This window comes from Suncus etruscus, chromosome 11, assembly GCF_024139225.1.
Source record: "Suncus etruscus isolate mSunEtr1 chromosome 11, mSunEtr1.pri.cur, whole genome shotgun sequence".
NCBI lineage: Eukaryota > Metazoa > Chordata > Mammalia > Eulipotyphla > Soricidae > Suncus > Suncus etruscus.
Window position 1 is genome coordinate 64,988,779 of NC_064858.1, and position 26,652 is coordinate 65,015,430.

At 33.4% G+C, this 26,652-nt stretch overlaps 1 protein-coding gene across 1 annotated transcript; it reads left to right on the forward strand.

Annotated features, from left to right (window-relative positions):
* The first annotated feature begins 304 nt into the window (after positions 1 to 304).
* SLC6A15 (solute carrier family 6 member 15) lies at positions 305 to 21,584 on the forward strand. The gene is made up of 11 exons (XM_049783153.1): positions 305 to 734; positions 2,069 to 2,226; positions 2,527 to 2,653; positions 4,462 to 4,643; positions 8,235 to 8,345; positions 14,675 to 14,916; positions 15,015 to 15,207; positions 16,364 to 16,556; positions 17,807 to 17,966; positions 19,350 to 19,512; positions 20,586 to 21,584. Exons 1-11 carry the CDS (start codon positions 446 to 448, stop codon positions 20,958 to 20,960), a joined length of 2,193 nt encoding a protein of 730 aa, XP_049639110.1. The 5' UTR covers positions 305 to 445; the 3' UTR covers positions 20,961 to 21,584.
* The last annotated feature ends 5,068 nt before the right edge of the window (positions 21,585 to 26,652 follow it).

The window sequence follows — 26,652 nt, forward strand, 5'->3', positions numbered from 1 at the left end:
GATAGTGGAGAAGGGGCAGTGATATTAATATGATCATAAGCCATATAACTCCATTAAATTATACCAACAGTCATAAAACTACTTTAAAAAAAATAGTAATTGTTTCAGTTGAAAGTTAGGCCAAAATAAGGGGGTAATTGATGTGAAACTTGTGTGAATTGATGTGAAACTTTAACATATTTTATACTCTTAAGAAAGAGATTCTATTATAAAAATGAATAAGAAAGGTTATTCATTATTTGAAAGTGTTTTTCAGTTTAACCTTATCATGACTCAACTTAAATTTTTACAGGCACCTATAGACTACTGGGAGACCAGACCCAGGATTCATACAACTTGATCATCTTATACATTTTTGGTATTTATTTTTTATCAAGTAACACTTTGAAAAAAGAATTGACTCATTTGCCGGCAGGGGATTTAAAACTAGAATCCATCCTTCCCAATGCCTAAAAATAGCAAAGTGGTAAAAAGAGAATTAGATGATGAGGTTATTGAGTCTGTCAAAGACCTTCTTTCCAATGAAGACTCAGCTGATGAAGCTTTTAAGAAGAGTGAACTCATTGTTGATGCCCAGGAAGAAAAAGACATAGATACCAAAGAAGGCTCAGAAGTGGAAGATGAAAGACCAGTGTGGAGCAGTAAATTACAGTACATTCTGGCTCAAGTGGGATTTTCTGTAGGTTTAGGGAATGTGTGGCGATTCCCCTACCTCTGCCAGAAGAATGGGGGTGGTAAGTACTTTCCTTGTTCTTTATAAATTGTAATTGTTTATATAATATAGATTTTATTTTGTACTCTATGTTTAGAAACTAATTTCCATTGTCAATTAAGAGAGACTGCTGGAATTGAGCTCAGCTTGGAGTTCTGCTAAGCTTTCCATAAGAGCAAGTTATTTTCTATTGATACTCAATTTTGTGTAGGGGTAAATTTATCTTTCTTTGCTCTCTTTGCTTTTTCCTGAGGATGTTGTGAACATCTTTTAATTTACTAATTTTTTTTTTAAGTTTGGGCCACACTTGGTTATGATCAGGGGATACTTCTGGCTATGGACTCAGAGATCGCTCCTGCTTGGGGAACCCATATGTTTCGACTGGGGATTGAACCGTGGTCTGTGCTGGGTCACGTGCAAGGCAAATGCCTTATCGCTGCGCCACTGTTCTGGCTCCTAATTTACTAATTCTTTTATAACAAATGCTACATATACCTATATGCCTCTCTGTTAAATCTCTTCTAAAAGAGTGCCTAAAATTTCTAATGTCAAACAGTGTTGGTGATCAAAGAAAGAATTTTTTTCTGTGATTTATTAACCAAATTTTAAGTTTTTTCAGTTTCCAATAAGTTAAAATAACTTAAATTTAGCAATATCAGTATCAAAAAAAAAACCCTACGATAGTGAATATAATGTCAGACATTTTTTCATAGATATAATCATATATTTGATTTTCTGTTATATAATGTTTTAGGCAGTATTCACGTTTAGAAAAAATTTGGAATAAACATATGAAATAAATTAGCTTCATTCATTTGAAACAAAAGTAATAATCATGATGTTTATTTTAATTGGATAATAACAAAAGCTGTCAAAATTCAAACAAAAAGGGCCTATTAAAATCTGATTGCTCAGGGCTGGAGTAGTGGTTCAGCAGTAGGGCATTTGCCTAGCATGCAGCTGATCTAGGATCAAATGTAGTTTGATATCCCAGCATCCACCAAGCAGGAGCGATTTCTGAGCACAAAGCCAGGAGTAAGCCCTGAGCGTCACCAGGTGTGGCTGAAAAAAATTGATTATTTTAATTGAAATGAAGTTATCCTATCTTTTGAATAATGTGACACTAAGATTATTCATTATTATCCTTCCTTCATCATAATTTTATGAGAACCTTATTTAATTCATATTCTACAAAATGCCATCTGTAATTATGGCATTAACTCTTATAGCATTGATATTAAATCACTAGCATACTTAATAGAAAATATATTTTCATTAGATAATCAGAAGTCATGTATAACATTTGTAACATTTGAAAAGAAATAAAATATATTTTATTTGTTCTTACCTCTGTAGGTGCTTATCTTTTGCCATATTTAATATTGCTTCTGATAATAGGAATACCCCTCTTCTTTTTGGAACTTTCTGTGGGTCAAAGAATTCGGCGGGGCAGCATTGGTGTATGGAATTATATAAGCCCTAAATTGGGCGGAATTGGATTTGCAAGCTGTGTAGTAAGTTTTCTCATGTGTTATATGGTGCAATTTTTTTATTTGAAGTAGAAAGTTTTGAGTATGCTTGTGAGTATTTCTAATTAGTTCTTTAATTAGTGGGTTTAAAAAGGTCCAACTAGAACTTGATCTTGTTAGTGTTTTCTTATAAACTCTGATAAACATTAATTTTAAGTTAGAGACTGTATGATAAATAAAAATGAAACAGAGATATTTATAAATGCATCTGCTTTTATTTGGTTTGTTTTGAAGGAAGGAACCCAAGCCTTTTCATGTAACCAACCCTGTTTTATTATTTTGCAGGTGTGCTATTTTGTGGCACTCTACTATAATGTCATTATTGGCTGGAGTTTGTTTTATTTTTCTCAGTCATTTCAAAATCCTCTACCTTGGTATCAGTGCCCTTTGGTGAAAAATGCTTCATTCGCTTGTAAGATATCTTTGTTTTTCTAATATATTGCTATTTATATGTTGTCAAGATGATAAAGTCATTCTGTTTGAGCTATTTATTTAAATAGTATGGGAGCATATTTAAAATTATTTTATTTAAATTTCCTTTTATATCTTCAGTACTCACAGAGATTTTGGCATTCTTTGATTTTATTAATTGTTCTCAAGTTTTTTTAATTGTGTACGGCAAAATATTATATCTATCAGTTGTTAACTTGAAAAGTTATTACTTGGTTGATCTTTATTGATCCTTTTATTTTTGTTAAAACCGGAGGACAAATAGGAGTTTTTATATGTAAATTTGTTTGAGAATAACTAGGAACAGAGAAGGTACTAGAAAAATATTTTAAAACAACATATGAATATGGAGGGTTAAGGTTTAGTTGAATGGGTAAATGTTGACTTAAATAAAATATAATGTTTAATGTTCACGAGTCTGCGTGAGGCCTTTCTAGGCTCTGCAGGGCAGGCACCTTTAGCCCCTTTGGTGGACGGTTATGAAGAAGCAGGATAATAGTGGAGAAATAATAACAAGCAGTCAGTTAAAGTTTCATTGGAGTCAGCCAGCTATTCCAAGTATCTATCCACCATATGCTTTTCCTCACATGGCTTCAATGCTAAGCTTATTCCAAGCAGCTTCTTCTCTGCTTCTTCTACTCTAGCTCTCTGACTTTTTCCTCTCCCTTCCCCACAGCCATACCCTTTTCTTTATCCTCTAGATCCCGACCCACCAGGGTGGGAGGTGGCTCTGTAATCCAGATGTGATGAACATTTCAACAGAAAGTTTAGGGCATTGGGGGAGGAATACCTTACAGGTAAAAGAAGTTGAAAAATTGGTATTCAAAAGAAGAATATCTTTAAACTTTAGGTTTGAAGTGAGACTAGCTTCCTACACTTGTAAAACTATATATAAAATTATTAAATGCAGAGTTAGTGAGTTATAGTGAATGACATTTGTCAAAGGTGCCTCGTTTTGTGCACTGTTTAGAAACAAGATTTCTACTTTTTTTAATAAATATATAATTACTTCATTTAAACACTGGTTACAAAATTGTTCATGGTTGAGCTTCAGTTATAGTTGTACACCACCCTTCACCAGTGCACATTTCCTTCCACCAGTATCCCAGTGAGAAAAAGGAATTTTGATAGAGCTAATTGCTTTCATGTCTTCTGTTGTTTTATATTTTTTATAGTTTTCCTACCAATAATTTTATATACTAAAAATTAAGAACATCTCTTTTACTTGTGATGTTCAATTAATATAGACTGCAACTCATCTGTGTAGTAAAAATTTTGTAATATTCACATTAAAAATTAACAGAGACATGGAACATTTTATTTAATACAATATATATCATTTTTACCACTCACCATGTAATTAATATAAGCATCATTAATGTAATAATCTTATTTAATTTCTCATACCAAATGCCCAAATCTGATTGCTATTTTATATTTACAGAATATTTTGTGTGTAGACTAGCTTCATTTCAAAATGTATTAGTGTTCAGCAGCCTGCATAGTTATTTGGACCCAGAAGTAGTCTGGTAACTATTCAGGGTAAAAAGTCTGATAGGTTTTTAGTACTTTTAACAAAAAACATTGGATCCTTCTTTCATAAGTAAATCACTAAAATATCAAAGATTATTCTTGTCTTTTTTTTTGTTTTTCACAATTGAGTTTTTAGGAAAAGTGATTTTAAATGCTTTTGTGGAATAAAATAACTGAATTCAACAATAATTTTGTGACTCTGTAGTGTGACATGTTTGTGAGACCTCTTTTCTAAAGTTGTAGAGCCTGAATGTGAAAAAAGTTCTGCCACTACTTACTACTGGTATAGAGAAGCTCTGAATATTTCCAGTTCCATTTCCGAAAGTGGCGGCTTAAACTGGAAGATGACCATCTGTCTGCTGGCTGCCTGGGTCATGGTCTGCTTGGCTATGATCAAAGGCATTCAGTCTTCAGGAAAAGTTAGTATATTAGAGTCTTTGTTCTGTTCACCCCCATTTCTTGTCTAATGCTTCCCTCCAGATGTGCTGTAAATTGTTGGAAAATATTAGTAAGTACTTTATTCTAAGTAGTCAGTAAAGAACTTAGGTGTGGGCAAGTGTTGCTTTTAGGAATGTATGGGAATCACATAAGAGATGATTTCTGTAGCCATATTCTAAGTCACTTATCAGCTTTTCTTGTTTCATAAAGGTCTTTATTGTCATGGTTCTGTAAAGTTATTTTGCTATTTGTTTAGTTGATCCAAATATAGTTCTGTGATTTCAATGGATTTCAGTTCCAATGGATTTCAATTCTGGAAACTAGACCAAGTGGTAGAATAAAGACTTTTTTCATTTTATTAGTTTTTATAAATTTCTTCTTGGGTCTATGTGTCCTTAGGATTAGTTGCATTAATATCTCCTCACAGTTGGAGAGGTAGTGAAATGGGTAAGGTGCTTGCCTTGCATGGGGCTGACCTGGGTTAAATATTTTGTACTGCATATGGTTGGTCCCTTGCCCACTTTGTGAGCTCTGAGCCAGAGCTCAGTCTTGAGCACAACCACATATGGCCTCAATTCAGTATATATACTCATAGATGGCACATTTGTCAAAGATCTGAACTTCATCAGGAATCTATGATAAACATCAAGAGGAATTCAGACCAATATACTCACTCAAGGAGTAAAGGCAAACATTTTAAAAGATTTTAAAATACATTAATGGCTAAAGTGATAGTATAGCAGGGAACCCCACCAAGTTCAGAGTGCAGAGCTAGTAGTAACCCCTGAGTAAGGGCAGGTGTGGCCAAAAACAAACAAAAAATTATTGGTATAAAGTAATACATTAAATAAAGTCTAGTTATAACACATGCATGTAGGAAGTAATTCCAATTTTTCTTTCAAATGTAATCTCCCATTATTAAGGTTATTGATTTAAAGTGCTCTCAGCTGGACTGAATTAAGAATTTATTGTTGGCTCGCCTTTCTGCACTTTATAAATTCACTTCTACTACTTTCCTTCTTTCCTGAACCATAAATTTTATCAAGTATATTTTCTTTCTGACTTTTTACCAGTCACCCTGATATAACAGCAGGAGGGAGAATAATGGTGTAGTACTAATAGTAAGTGATGAGAGTGGCTGTGTTTCTGATAATAATTAGAACAAGAACAATAATAAAAGCCAATGCTAATAACATGCCTATTTTGTGTTGGGCACTGTGATAAGTATTTTATAGAATTCCATTTAATTCTAAAGATAAATTGAAGAAATAATTGCTCCTCTTAGTACTGTTTTATAGAATAATACAATTTTGAGAAATTATAACTAGCCCAAATTATAACTAATAAGTGCAAACCCCAGGAGGCATGTTGGGTTTTCCACATTTATGACTTCTGTTCTTTAATTATAATACAACACTGTTTCTGTCTGTCATACTTTTTACCCAACAATCAGTAAACTTGAGGGAAAAAATGCTGCCTTAAATTTAACTAATAGGTAAATCAGTCTTTAAAAGTTGCTAAGCAAATTTCTAAATTTGCCTTTCTGCTGATATATATACACATATATACATATATATAAGTTATTTTTCATTCACAGATGAGTGTTTCTCTAAAATTTTTAATTTCTGTGAATATTGTATGATGAAAAATTGTGTTAGTAATTTTGGAGATACTGAAGTTAAATTACATATGGCCGTTTAGTTCTTTACTCAGATCACTCCTGAATTTGTACTCAGGGACCACTTCAGGAGACGATAAAGTGCCTGGAATAAACCAATGTCCATGACAAGCAAGGCAGATGGATGCCTTAGCCCCGGCCCCTTAAAAATCATATTACATCATTAAATGAGTTCAGTTTTTCAATTGCTTATAGTATTTTCCTCACATTAAGTCCTTGGAATCTAATTTGTATTTTATGTTTTCATGACACTCTAGTCTAGACTAATTGCAAAGAATTCTTCTAGTATATCAGAATCAAACAGGTTGAATGTACTAGAATAGGTCTTGAAACCAATTTAATCATATTTTAATGCTTACGAAGATACTGTCATTTGTTGGCAAAAGAATCAAGTATAGTCAGCCAGAGGACTCCAGACACACTCTGGACCTGAGTCTATCCTGTTTTATTACTTCTCTTGCTGAGGCTGTGTCTTATTCTCACAAGGGGAAAGAATATTCATTTAGCATAGATATTTTAGAACATTTTGAGAGTCGTGTAGTATTAATTTTACATACTATGACTTTTACAGTATATCTAATTTATTATTTTAAAGTAAAAATCTCAAGGGAAAAGTGGCTTTTGTGTGAGTGAGTGAGTGAGTGAGTGAGTGAGTGAGTGAGTGAGTGAGTAAAGACTGAAAAGTCTAGTGTCACAACACCTCTGTCTGAAACAGAGAGGGAAATAGTTAAGGGGAAAATTTTTAGGGATAATACAAAAGTTTGTGTGTGTGTGTGTGTGTGCATGTGTGTGTGTATGTTCGATTGTTTTTGGTTGGTGGTCACAACTATTGGTACTCTGGGCATATTCCTGGCTCTGTGCATTGTGCTCATATTTCCTGGCAGACTAGAAAAACAATCTGGGGTACCATATCAAACCCAGTTAGTTGTGTGCAAGGCAAACGCCACACCCACCGTATTGTCTTTCTGATCCAAAGGTGTACTTTAGCAGTGGGCCCCAAATGTCTGTAGCTGACTGCCAAATCCAAAAGGCTTCACACTTGTATGGAAAAATGATGCCTAAAGAAAATATATGAAAAATAGAGCTACTATAAGAAGACAAGGAATCAATTCATTTTCATTTGCCTTTAAAATTGGATGGATGAGATCTATCAGGGAGACAGCACCTGCAAACGTATTTTACTGAAATTTCCAGTTTTCTTTATTTTTCATTTTTCTTTATTATGCAGAAAAAATAGCCCTGTGACCACAATCTTCAAGTAGCTGAATTAAATTAAAGGGAAATTAATTTAATTTAATTTAATGTTTTCAGTGTTCTGGGTGGCTCCAGAGACCAGAACTATGAATGAATGTAATTTTTTTCTTCAGATTATTCTGCACTTTTAAGTATAGCTATACAAATTTTGTTTGGGTCATGGTCTTTGTTTCTACAGAACTATTATTCCAGTAATGCAATAAACAAACCAACCCATGAAGAAATTTTAACAGTGTTAAGTGCTGCCAGCCACAAAATAATGATTGGTTATTGAGAGGAGGGAAGGTGGGAGTTAAATACCAGGTGATCTGGTCATAAGGATGCTAGGCAACTATTGTCCTAACCAACAGCTCCCCAAAGTTATTTTGGAAATCTTGGGAAGATGAACAGATAAAGAGGATACTGAAATAACCAAAGGGAGTTCTTGCAGAATGGGGGAAAGGGAGACTGGAGAAGTTCTTTTCTGTGAAGGCCTCCTAGGATGAAGATCTGCTGGATTATAGAGGAGAAGGTGAGCATGAGAGCACTTTCCCGTAGGGCTGTGCAGATCACAAGAAAGAATTTTACATTGTATTCTAATTGCAATTTAAAAGTTTTCCTTGGCATGCCTCACTATTTATTTTTTTCCTTTTCTTTGCAGGTCATGTATTTCAGTTCTCTATTCCCCTATGTGGTCCTTTTTTGCTTTCTGATCAGAGCATTTCTGTTAAAAGGTTCCCTTGATGGTATCCGTCATATGTTTACCCCCAAGGTATGTACCCAAGCTTTGACAGGACGGTCTTCTTGAAATGCTCTGTTTGTTCCAGTACTATCCCAGCACGTACCGTCCAGGAGTAATCTCACAGATATATGAGACATACTAGCCTTTTTATTAGTTATATAATATAATATTACATTATATCATATCATATTGTATTGTATATCTGACAAGAGCAAAAGTTTTCTTCTTTTACTTTAAAAACCATGATTACAAGGTTGTTCATAATACAGTTTTTTTATAAAGTTGTTCGTGATTGAGTTACAGTTATACAATGTATAAAAACCTTCACCAATAAGCATTTCCTGCCACCAATGTCAATAGTTTTTCTCTCACCCTCCCTGATTCCCTCTTCCTTCCCACACACCATCTCCTGCCTGCCTCTAGGGCAGGCATTTTACTTCACTCACTTCATTCTCTTTCTGTCTCTCTCTCTCTCTCTCTTGCTTGCTCATCCACTTACTCTCTCTGTCTCTCTTTGTCTCTCACTCTCCCTTTCTTCTTTCTTTTCTTTTTGACATTGTGGTTTGTATTACTGCAAATGAAGTACTCTACTCTGTACTCTCTGAGGGGCAGAAATTTACTAGGCTTCTAATTTTATGATTATAACTTTTATTTGCAATATTTTATTTTAATTCTAGGGGATCAGTTGTCTTCTATATTTTCGTAAGTAGAAGGTATAGATTTTATTTGTAGCACGTTTTGTGGCTTTGGCAGAAAAAGATGCTGTGATATTTGCTGAAGTGAATATTTTGAAGTGAATAGTGACTATAAATACAAAGAGAAGGAATAATGACCAGCATAATATTTTTAAAGTGCAGTATTAAGCTGAAACAATTTAATTGTGATAAATGGAAACCAATGTTTATACTGGAAACTAAAAAATAACTATTTTTTCTTTCTACTCTATTAGTTTTTAGCATATTATGTCACCATACCTTTGAAAAACTGCCAATAGGATCTTTTTTATTTTAGAAAAAATCAGGAATATTAATTTTCATAATGTCTCAGGAGGATGACAGATCAGCTAAAATATACAAACCCAGAATTAGAACTCTATTTGTATCTTAAACTGTCCTAGGGAAAAGAAAAGAAACCTCAACATTTTGTGTTGAGGTTGCTTCAGAGTTGAGAATACTATTTCAACTTGTGAGTTTGGATAATTCTGTAACCTTTGTGAATGCATATACATTTCAGGGATATTATTATCATTCAGTTTCACACAATAAAATATGTTATGTCATTATACAAAGAAATGAAGTCAGTAGAGACACATTGAACCTTATTAGTTAATATCAGCAAAGTTTTTGAGTTGATTGATAGGAAACAAAAATAAGTTTGGAAGTAGAATTGTATTTTGATTATGTACTAGAATTAAATTGCACCTATCTGCTTTGACTATTCTAGTGATACTCAAGTTATAAAGAGCTAATCAAAATTCCCTCTGAAATTTCATGCATTCTAAAATATGAATATCCAATCCACATTCAGATTGGGAAGATGAAATTATTCCTGGATTTCTTGGTCACTGATGCTTTGGCACTTCTGTGTTGATGCTTGTTGAAGAAAATGTGTTCATTCAGTGACTAGTTCTTATTGGAATCCAGTCTATAGAGGAAAAATTGCTGACAATATTTTCTGCCTTTCCTAACTACTTTGGGGCGGGGTTGGGTCACATCCAGCAGCGTTCAGAGGTTACTCCTGGCTCTATGCTCAGAAATTGCCCCTGGCAAGCACAGGGAACCTTATGGATGCCGGGATTCGAACCACTGTCCTTCTGCATGAAAGGCAAACGCCTTACCTCCATGCTATCTTTCCGGCCCATCCTAACTACTTTTAAAATCTTTTTGAATCTTTGGAGCTGGAGTTGCTATTCTGTGAATAACTTGCTAAGATCTACAAATTTCAGGGCCAGAGAGATAGCATGGAGGTAGGGGATTTAACTTGCATGCAGAAGAATGGTGGTTCGAATCCCTGCATCCATTATGGTCCCCCAAGCCTGCAGGGAGCAATTTCTGAATGTAGAGCCAGGAGTAACCCCTGAGCGCTGCCAGAAGATCTACAAATTTCAGCTATACAAGAATTTAAATCGCATTACAATAGACCATAACTAATTAGCAAACACATCTGTATTTGTTATATTAACAAAGTTTTTATGGTTTTGTAATCAACTAATTCTCATGTGAATTTCTACATCTTCTTTCTTAATTGGGGAACTTCTTGTATTGTTATAGAATATTTCACTTAAAAATTTTAATATTTAATTTTTATGGGTATATCCCTATTGATTCTGTATTTAAAAGTTCAGTGATTTAATTTCATGAAGTATTTAATTTAAAATGACATTATTTGTAATATTTTTAATTTTTATTTTGACCAAAGTGGATTACAAATCTTTCACAGTAATATTTTAGGTACATAGTGACATTGAATCAGGAGCATTCCCACCACCGGTGTTGTCTTCCCTCCATCCCTGTTCAAAGTATGCAATCCATATGCCCCTCTTTTACCCCCTGGGCTGCTAGTATAAGTGGTCCACTCCGTGTTTAGCTTGTTGTAGATTGGGTATCAATTCTATTGTCGTTGGCTTTGGATTTGCTATTTAAGTCTGATTTTTTTCTTTTTATTTCTACTTAATGTTCATACAACTGTTTGATCTTGGTACCCTCCATTGTTTCCCCCTCAATTTGTGAGGCGGGACAAGATGGTTCAATTTGTGTTGTTCTGTTTGAAGGAAAGAAGAAAAAATAAAATAAAATATGATAAAAAATCAAACAAGCAAAAAATGGGAGGAGTCCTTCTAGACTCTAGAAGCTATGAATATCAATTTAAGAAAAGAAAGAGAAAAAGAAAAAAAAACATATCAACAATACAAAAAAAATCAAACAAAAAACTTAAAAAGCACCATAGCAATAAAGACAACAACCACACAATAACCACGGTCCTGAAATAAAAAACAAAATAAAACACAAAAGAAGAAAAAAAAACCACGGGAAAAAAAACAAACAACAATAACAAAACCAAAAGAAATTAATCTGTGCTTTTTTAATAATTTTAATTTTTTAATATTTTAACTCCAAACTAGGGATTACTACTTAAAGTTAAAAAATCAAATAAAAATAATTTTTTCATTTTACTTTTACTTGACTAGTAGTCATCCTATAATAGAATGTGCCAGTTAATATAAAAACAATAAAAATTTGTCAAAATTGTTATATTTATGTTTGTTTATTGAGGGAGTTTTTCCAACCTCCCTAAACATGAAGGTAGTTCTTGAATTGGAGGTGATGAAAATGTTTTTAGTAAATAGGTCCTTTTTTTTTAATATTTAGCCATTTTTTAATGCTATAAAAACCAACTGATCTTACCTGATTTTTTTTTTTATTTAAACAACTTTATTACATACATGGTTGTGCTTGGGTTTCAGTCAAGTAAAAAACATCACCCATCACAGTGCAACATTCCCATCACCAATGTCCCAAATATCCCTCCTCCCCACCCAACCCCCACCTGTACTCTAGACAGGCTTTCTATTTCCCTCGTATATTCTCATTATTAGGATAGTTCAAAACGTAGTTATCTCTCTAACTAAACTCATCCTTGTTTGTGGTGAGCTTCATGAGGTGAGCTGGAACTTCCAGCTCTTTTCTCTTTTGTGTCTGAAAATTATTATTGCAAGAATGTCTTTCATTTTTCTTAAAACCCATAGATGAGTGAGACCATTCTGCGTCTTTCTCTCTCTCTCTCTGACTTATTTCACTCAGCATAATAGATACCATGGACATCCATGTATAGGAAAATTTCATGACTTCATCTCTCCTGCCAGCTGCATAATATTCCATTGTGTATATGTACCACGGTTTCTTTAGCCATTCATCTGTTGAAGGGTATCTTGGCTACTTCTAGAGTCTTGCTATGGTAAATAGTGCTGCAATGAATATAGGTGTAAGGAAGGGGTTTTTGTATTGTATTTTTGTGTTCCTAGGGTATATTCCTAGGAGTGGTATAGCTGGGTCGTATGGGAGCTCGATTTCCAGTTTTTGGAGGAATCTCCATATTGCTTTCCATAAAGGTTGAACTAGACGGCATTCCCACCAGCAGTGGATAAGAGTTCCTTTCTCTCCACATCCCCGCCAATACTGCTTGTTCTCATTCTTTGTGATGTGTGCCAATCTCTGTGGTGTGAGGTGGTACCTCATAGTTGTTTTGATTTGCATCTCCCTGATGATTAGTGATGTGGAGCTTTTTTTCATGTGTCTTTTGGCCATTTGTATTTCTTCTTTGTCAAAGTGTCTGTCCATTTCTTCTTCCCATTTTTTTGATGGGATTAGATGTTTTTTTCTTGTAAAGTTCTGTCAGTGCCTTGTATATTTTGGAGATTATCCCCTTATTTGATGGGTATTGGGTGCATAAACACAGGCCCTCAGATCAGTGGAATAGGCTTGAATACTCAGAGAATGTTCCCCAGACATACAATCATCTAATTTTTGATAAAGAAGCAAGAAATTCTAAATGGAGCAAAGAAAGCCTCTTCAACAAGTGGTGTTGGCACAACTGGCTAGCAACTTGCAAAAAATTGAATTTAGACCCCAGCTAACATCATGTACAAAGGTTAAGTCCAAATGGATGAAAGACCTCGATATGAGAGCCGAAACCATAAGATATATAGAACAACACATAGGTAAAATATTCCAGGACATTGAGACTAAAGGCATCTTCAAGGAGGAAACTGCACTCTCCAAGCAAGTGAAAGCAGAGATTAACAGATGGGAATATATTAAACTGAGAAGCTTCTGCACCTCAAAAGAAATAGCGCCCAGGATACAAGAGCCCCCCACTGAGTGGGAAATAGGTGCTCTCTGCCCCTAGTGGAATAAATATAGACAGTTATTATGTGGTCTCACAGATCTGTATTAACCTTGTTAAAATAACTAGCAGTGGTTGTTAGTAAATAGTGTTTCTTAATTGCACATAAATTTTAATAATAATTTTTAATGAAAATATTGCATGAATGTCAATCAACTTGAATTGATTGTTAAATAACTAATATTTGAAAGAATAGGGATATTTCATAATATAAATTTTAATAATAATTTTTAATGAAAATATTGCATGAATGTCAATCAACTTGAATTGATTGTTAAATAACTAATATTTGAAAGATAGGTATATTTCATAAATATGAAATATTTATGGCATATTTCATGTCTTCCCAGAATTGCTCTGTAAGATAGAAACAAAAGGTAAGGGAAATAAAAAATAAGATAGAATGAAAATCCTCAGCTTTGCAGAATTTCAGATTGTCAGTTGAAATTTTATGTATTTAATATATTGTAAATAAAATATAATAATTAAAAATGTTTACTTGGGTGCCTTGCACTGTAGTCAACTATTGATATATAGCAACTATTGATCACATTACTGATAGGCCATAAAATAAGAAATAACTTGTCTTGTTACCTTCTTTGCTTGTGGATATTGAATAAGCCACTTACTGTTTTACACTTTTTGTGTTATTAATTAACATAATCAATATGTGAAATTGTGTGTGGAATCTTTCTTAATCATGTTAGATTTCTCTCAGTAAAGGTAGTTGCACTGCAATGCAATGTAAAATATATCTGTTTAAATGCAACTATTAAAGAAATAAACTGTTCTTTAAGGTAGATGTCAGATAGGACTATTTTATCTTTTTTATCTATGTCTTATATACAGTGGTGTCAGTATGAAGTGAGGCAGAGCTACTTGATGTATTGTACAGATTCAGTAATTTAAAACATTAAAACATTAAATGTTAAAGATGTGAACTCAATTTTTTTAGTTTGCTAAAGAAGCTTTTTGAAAATTATTGAGTAAATGGGGACTATTAACATGAACTATAAATAATTCATTAATCAACTTTATAATCTAAACCTTCTTTGGCCATTACATTTCTAACAAAATGAATAGAATTTAGAATCTTAACTATTCAACTTTTTAAATAATTGATTTACCTTACTTTGTAAAGAAAAATACATAAAAGGAAATAAATACATAAAAATACATTTCTTCGGTAATTTTTATTAATATATTAAAATTTCAATTGAATTAGGAAATGTCTATAGAAATAACATCTTAATCTAAAGGCTTGCCAGTCTGATTCATATTGCTTGTTTCATTCCTAAATGAAAAATTGGCAATTATTGCTTAATATTACCTTACTCACCAGACTTGGCTAACCTTAGGATGAACACATGCCATTATCATATTACCATTAGAACTAATTAAATTTTCTTGAACTGTTATGTTGGCAGCTTACTTTTTCTGCTGTTTCTTTGTAACAGATTGAAATAATGCTGGATCCCAAGGTGTGGAAAGAAGCCGCCACCCAGGTGTTCTTTGCCTTAGGTCTGGGATTTGGGGGCGTCATTGCCTTTTCAAGCTACAACAAGAGAGACAACAACTGCCACTTTGATGCTGTCCTGGTGTCCTTCATTAATTTCTTCACTTCCGTGCTGGCCACACTGGTGGTGTTTGCAGTGCTGGGCTTCAAAGCTAATGTAGCCAATGAGAAATGCATTGCTGAGTATGGCTCATTAACTTTATCTTGCGATGATCTAATTATGAGCAAAATGAACCCACCACAGCCCTCTTTGCTGACTAATGTGTTGCTCTGTTTTTCAGAAATGCAGAAATGATCATGGGATTTGTGAAAATGGGCAATCTTAGTCAGGATATTATTCCTCATCACATCCAACTTTCTGCTCTCACAGCAGAAGATTATCATTTAGTTTATGACATTATTCAGAAAGTGAAAGAAAACGAGTTCCCTGCTCTTCATCTCAATCCCTGTCAAATTAATGATGAGTTTAATAAAGTGAGTAAGAGAGAGTTAAGCAATGAAAGTTCATTAAGTTGAAATGGGTTTTATCCAGAAAACAGTCTTTGATAAAGTCACCTTGGGAATGACTATGGAAGATTATACCATTTAAATTTTATTTCAGAAAATATTCTTTTTTGAATAGTATAGATTTGCTTCACTTTAAAAAGCAATTACATTGATGAAACTCTAACAGCTTAAAATGTAAATATAGCTCCAGCTGGAGTGATAGTACAGTGTGAAAGAGAGTTTGCCTTCCATGCTACCAACTCTGGTTCAATTCCTAGATCCCCAGATAGTCTCCCCAGACCTGCCTGGAGTGATCCCTGAGTGCAGAGCCAAGAGTAAACTCTGAGTATAACTAGATGTAGCTTAAAAAAGACCAACAGATATTTTTTGTTTCAATATTCAGACCAGAGTGAAGGTACAGCAGGTAGGGTTCTTGTCTTGCATGCGGAAGATCCAGGTTCCATCAGAGTCACCCCAAAAAAGCAAAGAAAAAAAATATATATACATATATATTAAAAATATAAAGTTCTTTACATCATGGAACAGGAAAATTTATTTGATAATTTTATTGTTAAACATAATAAAATATTCAAACCATTATTTGCATAAAATGTAACTGCTTTAATATTGTGATTGATATGTAGTCATTTTAATAATTATGTTTATAGCTCATGATGAAATCTTTTTTTCTTAGCTGTGGGCCATATATTTAAATAAACACAAATAGCTGAGATTAATAAATATCCCGTATTACTTGTAATCCTCCTCCCTGATTGTCAAAAAAATGGAACTATTACTGATCTATTAGCTAAGATGAGTTGATGCTGGAAGTAAAAAATGATGTGAAAATAAAAATTATTGATGGAAACCATTATTAAATTTAAAATACTCCTGATATCTGTAAGAAGAATGTTAATTACTATCTTACCTTTAAATACTTAAAATCTGGTCCATCTGTTATCTTTCTTATGTGATATATTCAATTTAAAGTTATTTTGAAAGGTATTTTTCTTGGGAAAAAAAAACAAGAGGTCAGTTTATTTAATTCTAGTAGCTGTTTGACACCATTAAGAGGTTCCATTTTGCCTACAACTAACCTTCAGTATTGCTCTGTAATAATATTGATGCTGTGTATCTTTCTCAGACAGTTCAAGGTCCTGGATTAGCTTTTATTGCCTTTACTGAAGCCATGACACATTTCCCAGGATCTCCCTTCTGGTCAGTGATGTTCTTCCTCATGCTCATAAACCTTGGTCTTGGCAGCATGTTTGGAACAATCGAAGGCATCATCACACCCATTGTGGACACCTTTAAAGTGAGGAAGGAAATTTTTACTGGTCAGTCTCTATGTATTTTATTTTTCTGCTGTTGTTGTCGAACTAAAACCATTTTATTCTTGGTGAGAAATTAGTATGGAATCAGGGAAGTTTTTATATTTGATATTTTATTATTAACCATTAATATGTATAGCTATTATTGTTAGTTATACTTTATCAGATGCAAAGGCTTAGTTATAATATTATATATTATATATTGTTATTTTTTAATTCATGTTATTATCATAAATTAATAGTCAAGTCTAAGGATGCTCATTATAGTTTTTATACATAATTATAAAGTAAGACAATATAAAATGAAATATTACAAATATGTACTAACCTGATCTTGTATTATAAGTTATGTTTACTTATCTTCTGACATTATAAAATGTTATTAGAGGTAGAAATAACTCACCATTCATTTCTTGACTAAAACTACTCATTGCTACTACCAGAGCGAGCAGGTTATGGGCATTTATATTTAAAAATATTTCCTTTCAGGGCTGGAGTGGTGGCACAAGCAGTAGGACTTTTGCCTTGCACGTGGCTAACCTAGGTGGTCTGCGGTTCGATCCCCCAGCATCCCATGTGGTCCCCCAAGCCAGGAGTGATTTCTGAGTTCATAGCCAGGAGTAACTCCTGAGCATTACCGGTGTGGTCCAAAAAGAAAAAAAAAATTTTCCTTTGAGGAATAGTACAGAACTTGTGATTCAGGGTGCCTGCCTTGCAAGTAGCTGATCGAGGTTCAATTCTAGGAACCCAGTGAAGTCCTCTCAGCTCAGCCAAGAATGATTCCTGAGTATAGAACTCTGAGTATTGCCAACTGTGATCCCAAAATCAGTTTTCTGATATTTATTAATTAGTGCTCAGTAAATATGCATCTATAGACTCACACTCCTAGCTTGCAATGCACTCACCATATTACACTTGGAACTAAAGCTTGGGAATCCCCAAAGTGTTCGTTTCATAAGATTAGGGAAACTATTTTCTGTTCATGAAAAGCTAGGCATGTTAAAAAATTAATGTTTAAGTCGGGGCCGGGCGGTGGCGCTAAAGGTAAGGTGCGCCTGCCTTGCTTGCGGTAGCCTTGGACGGACCGCGGTTCGATCCCCCGGTGTCCCATATGGTCCCCCAAGCCAGGAGCAACTTCTGAGCGCATAGCCAGGAGTAACCCCTGAGCGTTACCGGGTGTGGCCCAAAAACCAAAAAAAAAAAAAAAAAAAAAAAAAAAAAGTATAACATTTAATGAGGTTTTTTTTTTCCCCCAGTGGTCTGTTGTTTTTTGGCATTTTTTATTGGCCTGATATTTGTGCAATGCTCTGGAAATTACTTTGTCACCATGTTTGATGATTATTCTGCTACTCTGCCTTTGCTCATTGTTGTGATTTTGGAGAACATTGCTGTATCCTTCATTTACGGCATAGATAAGTAAGTCTATTTGTTTTCATGAACTAATTTTTCATCTGCTTTGGAAAGAACAGTTGTTGGTATCAATTTCCTTGAGTGGCAAATGACTAGAGAGATGTTTTCTTTACTACAAAGATCAACTTTTGTTTAGTTTTCTTTATTCAGAAATTATAAGGCAGTGTACCACTATATTAGGTGATTAGTTTGAGTTATATAGATGATAATAAAGTTTAGGATACTAAACTTTGTATTTAATTTTTAAAAACATATTTAATGACTTCCAAGACCTAATGAGTATTGGTTTTGTTCTAAATACCTCATTGTATTGAATTATTTCTAAGTACTCACAGAGGATGTAATTTCTGTAATTCTAAATTGAATGACATGAGGTATATTTTTATCATACAACTAGACAGACACCCCAAATTTATAGTCATTTTAGTTTAACTCTAAAATCTATACTCATAATTGCTTTACTAATCTGTTTTATGAAAGAAATCTGGATCTCACAATATATCACAAAATATAACAATTTTAGAAAAGTGTGAAGTCTATATGGCAGTTTTCTAACCAAAAATATTTATAGAATTATTAGTTTAATTTTAATAACTAAACTTTGCAATTATATACTTTCTAGATGCCTGTGTGCATATATATAATAGATATCTTTAAATATGATGTAAATAGTGGGCACTAGAGTGATCTCAGATGAAGAAAAATCTGTGGGTATCTTGTACAATATTTATTTATTCATTTAATTTAGGCTCTTCAGTTTACAATAGAGTTAACTATTATGAAAACACATACTAGATCTCACTCTCTTCCAAGTGTCCACTTTGCCTCCACCAATGTTCATTTTCCCCCATCCTGATCCACCCATAACTCTCCTTTACTAACCTTCCTTCTGAAGAACAGTTATCAGTTTCTAGTTGCCTTTGAGCACTTGCTTATTTCATGTTACTATGTTTTTTAATATCCCACATACAAAAGATATTTTAAAGTTCTTGTCTCTAACACATTATTAAGGAAATAAGAGTTTTAAACATGGAGATATATGTAAAGTATAATTAATTACACTGAATAAAAGCATTCCTCTTAATCTACATAAAAGGTGGTATTGGTATTATTCAGTTTTATTGCTATCACTAGTTTCAGGCAAGGAAGAATAGAAAAATGTGTATTTATTAATCATTTATTGTTAACTAGTAATAGCTGTTTACATGAATTAAATATTAATCGCTATATAGTGCTTTGGTAACGAATATTACTTAATTTTATCTAGGTCCATAGAACTTAAAACAATGTTATAAGTTATAAGGTCTAAAATCGTTTATATCATCATTTACATTTTTAAAACACATAAATGTTAACTTGAGGAATAATCAAATATTTTCTCTTAATTAGGTTTATGGAGGACCTAAAAGATATGCTGGGCTTTGCACCAAACAGATATTACTATTATATGTGGAAATACATTTCTCCTCTAGTGCTAATATTACTGTTAATATCTAGTGTTGTGAACATGGGATTAAGCCCACCTGGCTATAAAGCATGGATTGAAGAGAAGGTAGAGTACAAAATAAGCATTTTGTTAAAGATAAAGATACATATAAAATGCTAAAAATACTTTTCAGATTTTTGATTTTTTTCTTTCTTCATAGTATAATTTAACCTTTATTTTTTTATATATGTCTGATTTTGGGGCCAAACCCAGTGGTGCTCAAGGCTGATTTCTGGCTCCTTTCTCAAGGATCACTCAGTAGAGTTTGGGGACCATATGGGGTACCAGGGATATAACTGGACTGGACCACATGTGAGGCAGGCACCCTGTATCCCAGATCATATTTTTTATGTTTAATAAATGAAATTTAATTATGCTGAGGATCCTGAGACTTTTAGGTGAATGCTCCCAAAGCAATATTCAGGATTCCCATGGTCTCTTCCCAATGATTCTCAGCCAAAAGTACAAGATTTAATGTGGAGGGTCTGACCATACACAATGTTTAGTACTGTCATACGGAGGATGACCTGGGATGACCTGAGTGATGTTCAGGGATTGGGACATCTGGTACTGGGGATTGAACTGGTTAAGATTCTCCACCTTTACCACTGTATTAACTCTCTGCTCTCAGGCCATTACATTTACATTTTGTTTGGTCCCAAATATGTGTGGTTTTGAAGACATAGTGTTTTTGAAATATATAATTTGGTATGGTCTAAGTAACGCTCAGGGTTACTCCTCGCTCTGCACTCAGGAATTATTCCTTGCAGGCTAAGTAGTTTTGAATATTGAAGATCAATCTAGGTCAGCTGCTTGGAAGGCAAATGCCCTCCCTGCTATGCTAATGCATCGGCCACTAAATAAAGATAAATATACATATATCTTGCTCAACAATAACAGATTGCCCTGTAAGTTAAAATGGAAAGAATGCAATTTTATCATCTTAGAATTCTTTTACTGTTCTCACATACTCACATTTAAAGTCATGCAAAAATTGCAAAATCTGAAATATCTTGGCCTTCTTGCAAGTCATGAGGCTGGCACCATGTTTAACAACATGAGACTCATATTTCATGAATTCCTAGAAAATGGAATCTATCTTAATATCTATGTATTTGTTTCTTGTTTGTTTTAAACAGGCAGCTGAAAAATTTCTTATGTACCCAGTGTGGGGAGTAGCTGTGTGTGTCTCTCTAATAGTCTTGGCAATACTCCCAGTCCCAGTGGTCTTCGTCATTCGCCATTGCAATCTTTTAAATAATTCTTCAGGGAATTTAGCCACAGTGACCTACAAGAGAGGCAGAGTCCTGAAGGAACCCGTCCACTTAGTTGGCGATGATGCCACTAGACTCATTCATGGGAAGATACCAAGCGAGACATCGTCCCCACATTTTGGTCATAATATCTACAGGAAACAGAGTGGATCTCCAACTTTGGACATGGCCCCCAATGGACGATATGGGATAGGCTACCTGATGGCAGATATACCAGATATGCCAGAGTCTGATTTGTAGCTTAGGTGGATGTCAGTGGGAGTTACAGTGGAGGTTCATTTTTATCAATGAACTCTGGCACTTCACTTAGAGAAATAATAGGCTTTGCTTCTAAGATGGTGATCTCAGGTGTTCCATGGCTGTGCTCTTTAGCCCTAAGTATCTGGAAATACAGCTCAGATATTCCTTTGAACTCCTTTGGTTTACATTTGTACACACATAAATACAGGCTAAGTTGATAAGGAATGAGGTCCATTCGTGTTTGTCAGAATTTTTAAAAATACTTTCAATGTTTTTGCCAACCTTTCTATCTTTACATACATACACACACCAGTTATTACCTCAGTTTCAAAGAGTTTTTGGATGTAACAGTATTGGCAATTTAAAAATAATATACTTAAATCTTTTTTTCAAGTTTACCTTCTGGGTAAATTTTCAGTATTGCAGCAAACAGTTCTGTAAATTGGTGCCTGTCAGCATATTTTTATGAACATATTGTATGTGGGCTGTACTTATTTTGTTAGCATTGATACCTTCTAAAGTAGTTGATCGAGGGAAATGCAAACTATTTTCTTATGTGATAGCTGTAGAGAGCAATAGTATTCATAGGAAGGCACTAATGCTGGGAGGAAGTTAGATTTGGAGGAGAACGAGGATCATATATGATGTGTGAAGACTGTACATATTGTTTAAAATAATTAAATATTGAGTTACTCAGCACTCTCAAGAATCATGCAGGTTCTGGATTTTTCTATGCCGAGTGCCTAATAACTTACTTGATATTTATTGTGGTTTCCAGGTTACTTACAGTATTTTATATAATATATTTGTAATGTATATACAATATATATGGATGTTAGTACTCTAAGTACTGACAGAAAACTTGAATTAAGATGGTATTTTATTTCCTATATCTCTTTGAGTCAGTCTTATGCAAATATAAAGCCTTTATAAAGACATTGTTAAATTGTACGTCATTAAATTTTAAGCTGAAAATAAAGAAAGTTAAAAAAAAAGTGTGTTTTCCACCTGGTTTTTTTCTTGTATCACCTGAACTGGATTATCTTGCATTTAGACATTTCATAATGATTAAATATCACATTCCAAGTGGATTAATGAATTCTGAATAGTGTTAGCACTGTAAAATTAGAGGTAAGGGAAAAATAGAGCATTTTGGTGACATGGTGTTCTGAGAAAGTATCAGAATTTATGAAAAAATTATTTATAGTTTCCCAGGAAATTACACATAGAGATAACCATCTCTTGTTGAGTATTATCTATTAAGTATAAAATATTTAGGATATTTTGAAGAAAACTTGTAATATTGTCCAAGATTGTATTATTTAGTGATTCTTTACTGAGTATTGCCTAATTAAATTAATCATCTAATCTAATGATTATAAATCATTCTAATGTACAAACATCTTTACACATACAGCAGTCACATTTTTAAAATAGTTATGATTTCAAGAGCAACATCAGAAAGGTGGTACATAACCATTTCCTTTGGTTTATTTTAGCAAACTATCATTAGTTTGCTATAGACACAAACTCAAAAACTTCATCATAGCATTTAAATACTACTTATACCGGTAACTAAAACTTTTATTACTGTTTCAAACATTATCACCAAAATGATACATCATTTAATAATTTAAAAGTATTTCACAGAGAGTCAATCTATGCACATATGCAAAACTCATAAATGATAGTAATTCATAATTAGGTCTATTTTCTTCTCAAAATCTCTCATTCTTGCCTGTTTTCCATCCTTGAGAGTAGCCCGTGGGACCAGTTTTTTTATATATCCTGCCAGGGACATTCTAGGTATGCATAGTTCATAACTGATGGCATTGTTTTCTCTCTTTGAAACTTCTTTATTTCAATGAATAATTTTCTTTGGACCAAATGCATATAATTAATTCCCTTATTTCAAAGGGTAAAATTTTATAATATTCCAGGTAAAATACTTCTTTTGTAAAATACTGAAATATTAAAAAAAGTTTTAGTGAGTGTTTACTTTCCAGTTTATAACTTGTCATGGTCGTATATTACCTAACAGAACCTCTATCTTTGGTTTCTGTTTTCTAGGACAGCTCTAAACCTATGGTTTGGATAATTCCTTTCACTAGGAAATAGATCTCCACCATAATTTATAGAGTAATATGAACAGTGTGGGTATACAATTTTCCAGATGGAAAATAATTTAATCTGTTTATAAAGCCCTCACTTGACATATAGAGTAAGCCATCTATTTAATTAACAAAATAAACAAGGCCTTTATTCTCTGTGTCTTCTTTTTTTTTTATTTGAAACTTTTTTTCTTTATTTAAACATCTTGATTACATATATGATTGTGATTAGGTTTCAGTCATGTAAAGAACACCCCCTTCACCAGTGCAACATTCCCACCACCAATGTCCCAAATCTCCCTCCATCCCACCCCACCCCCGCCTGTACTCCAGACAGGCTTTCCAGTTCTCTCATTCATTCACATGATTATGGTAGTTCTCTGTGAGTTATTTCTATAACTGCACTCACCACTCTTTGTGGTGAGCTTCATGAAGTGAGCTGGAAGTTCCAGCCCTCCTCTCATTGTCTCTGAGGATTGTTGCAAAAATGACTTTTATTTTTCTTAAAACCCATAGATGAGTGAGACTATTCTGGTCTCTCTCTCTCCCTTTGACTTATTTCACTCAGCATGATAGATTCCATGTTCATCCATGTATAGGAAAATTTCATGACTTCATCTCTTCTGACGACTGCAAAATATTCCATTGTGTATATGTACCACAGTTTCTTAGTCGGCTGGTGAAGGGCATCTTGGTTGTTCTCAGAGCCTGGCTATTGTGAATAGTGCTGCAATAAATATAGGTGTGAGGAAGGGGTTTTTGTATTGTGTTCTTGTGTTCTTAGGGTATATTCCTAGGAGTGGAATAGCTGGGTCAAAAGGGAGCTCAATTTCCAGATTTTGGAGGAATCTCCATATCACTTTGCATAGAGGTTTGACTAGATGGCATTCCCACCAGCAGTGGATAAGAGTTCCTTTCTCTCCACATCCTCGCCAGCACTGATTGTTCTCATTCTTTGTGATGTGCGCTAATCTCTGTGGTGTGAGGTGGTATCTCATAGTTGTTTTGATTTGCATCTCCCTGATGATTAGTGACGAGGAGCATTTTTTCATGTGCGTTTTGGCCATTTTATTTCTTTTTTATCAAAGTGTCTGTTCATTTCTTCTCCCCATTTTTTGATGGGATTAGATGCTTTTCTTTCTTGTAAAGTTTTGTCAGTGCCCTGTATATTTTGGATATTAGCCCCTTATCTGATGGGTGTTGGGTGAATAGTTTCTCCCACTCGGTGGGTGACTCTTGTATCCTGGGCACTATTTCTTTTGAGGTGCAGAAGCTTCTCAGTTTAATATATTCCCATCTGTTGATCTCTGCTTCCACTTGTTTGGAAAGTGCAGTTTCCTCCTTGAAGATGCCTTTAGTCTCAATGTCATGGAGTGTTTTACCAACGTCTAGTTAGTGTTTGAACTGTTGATTAATTAATTCATTCATTCAACTTTTATTTTAGTATCTTGTTACCAAGAATGCACTTTATTCTTCCCCAAATTCTAAGCCAAAGTGCAGTTAGAATTTTCCCAATCATTTTCACAGTGTTTCCCTTTTGTCAGGGAAATCTCTTATGTTCTATTTCCTGAGTAGTTTAGCATTTAATTAATAAATATGAGAATGAAGTGTTGTTCTCTGTATTCTAAAATTTAGAGTTATGCTTTATATTGTGTTTTACTATGTAACTGGAATAATTTAGCTACTTGATATATAATATCAGGGAGTAATAATGATCATAAATGGAAACAAAAGTGTGGAATATGGCAAATTAAAAATAGTGTTGATATTGGAATCAAAAGAGGAAGAAAAATTAAATATTAAGTTGTAGGCTTGTGTTTGAGTCTAATACCATAGAATTTAATTTTATGAAATGTGGTTTATATTAGCATGTTTTATGTTTATATGCTTTTCCAGAAAAAATAAATTTCTTCATGAAATATCCAAATGTTGATGTGATTCTAGAAAGTTTAACATTAAAACATAGTGTTCTATAATAGCAATTATGCTTTTTTATCATTTGCACTCCTTTGAAAGATACAGCTGCAGCTTACTGAATCTGAATTTTGTGGGATTGGATACAGGATATTATAAATAAAAAATATTTCAAAGTGCATCATTGGTTAAGAATCAAAGGTATAAAGATGATTAAAAGCAAAACCAATAAAAATATCAATCCTAAATGTTTTGATCTCACAATAAAAAGGCAGTATAACTATGAGAAAAATAATTTGGGTGGATAGCAGTTGGAATTTACAATAAAATTTCTTGGAAAATAAAGCATTTCTTTTGGGGATTTGTTCTAGACTCATAATTTTCTGAATTCTCCACCAAGAACCCCATATTTATTTTTATTAATATGAATCAATCAATGCTGAATATCTCAGTTAAATGGATTTTTCCAGAAATTTTTGATGCAAATTTTGAAGCCATAAAGTTTTGACTAAAGGGAAAAATCATAATGCTCTAGAAAATTATTGGTGATATTAAAGACAACACTTCTCATGAGTTATACATTTGTAAATATAGCACAATTTTTACCTCCATAATATAGCTGTGAAGTAAAATTTTTACATGTTAGTTTTTCTTTAAATGGTTGCCTCCAAAGTTGGCTGTACTCTGAGTTATTCTGACATGCATGTCTCCCTAAAACATTGATATAAAAGGTAAAAAGAGAAAAGATCAAATCATCTTATTCTAAATTTAAGGCCACTGATTGAATGTGCCACCGTCATTCCTACCATCACCCTCTAAACTCAGAAATCATGATGACCACCAACTAAAATAAAAACAAAAAGTCATCTCTGTGAAAAATAAGAAATGTATCACATACTGCCTATTCAGTCAATAATATCATGTGTGGTTCCTTTTTCTGTAAAGGAAACCTTGTCTGCCAGATTAATAGTGATATCCCAGCTGCCATACTTTTGTCATCAGTGGCCTTTTGAATATTTTGTTATATGAAACAGATGTTAAAGACTCATTAGATTAGATTGATTGTTTTTCTAAGAATATAACTTCCTCTAGAAAAGACTATTAAAAGTGCTTTAAAATATAGTTTTAACTCTTCTTTAACAATAAAGGAGCAGAAAAAAGGCAGTGTTCCCAGTTTATTTGAAGATATGAAAAACTTTAACATTTTCAACATGGTACTGATGAGTTGTTCATTTTATATGCTTATCACTAGAATTTACCACTTTATTGATGTGAACATAAGCTCTAGATGTGTTTTTTCTTCCCTTTAAATATTTTTTTGAAGGATTACAAACCACTTCAATTCAGCCTTTTTGGGAAGAGCCTTTTAGGGATTTTATCATACCAATGCTTTTTATTACAGAGAGACTATGAGGTAATGCAAAGTAGACATAGAACTAGCCATTTTAGACATAAAAACATATATACTCCCATTTTTTAGCTAAGATAAGTTCCTTAATACTACTAATACTACCTCTAGGACATAGAGTCAGCAAAAATGATGTATGTTCTTTAGTTTCATAGAATAGATGAAAATTTTTATTTAATTTTATTTTGCGACTCAGAATAATTTACAGCCAATAAATAAAACACTTTCCCCACCCAAAACTTTTAAATTAATTTTTAAA

Coding starts and splice junctions, on each gene's coding strand:
- SLC6A15 (XM_049783153.1), top strand. CDS start 446: ATGCCTAAAAATAGCAAAGTGGTAAAAAGAGAATTAGATGATGAGGTT. Junction 735..2,068: donor CTGCCAGAAGAATGGGGGTG/GTAAGTACTTTC, acceptor TTACCTCTGTAG/GTGCTTATCTTTTGCCATAT. Junction 17,967..19,349: donor TTCATTTACGGCATAGATAA/GTAAGTCTATTT, acceptor TCTCTTAATTAG/GTTTATGGAGGACCTAAAAG.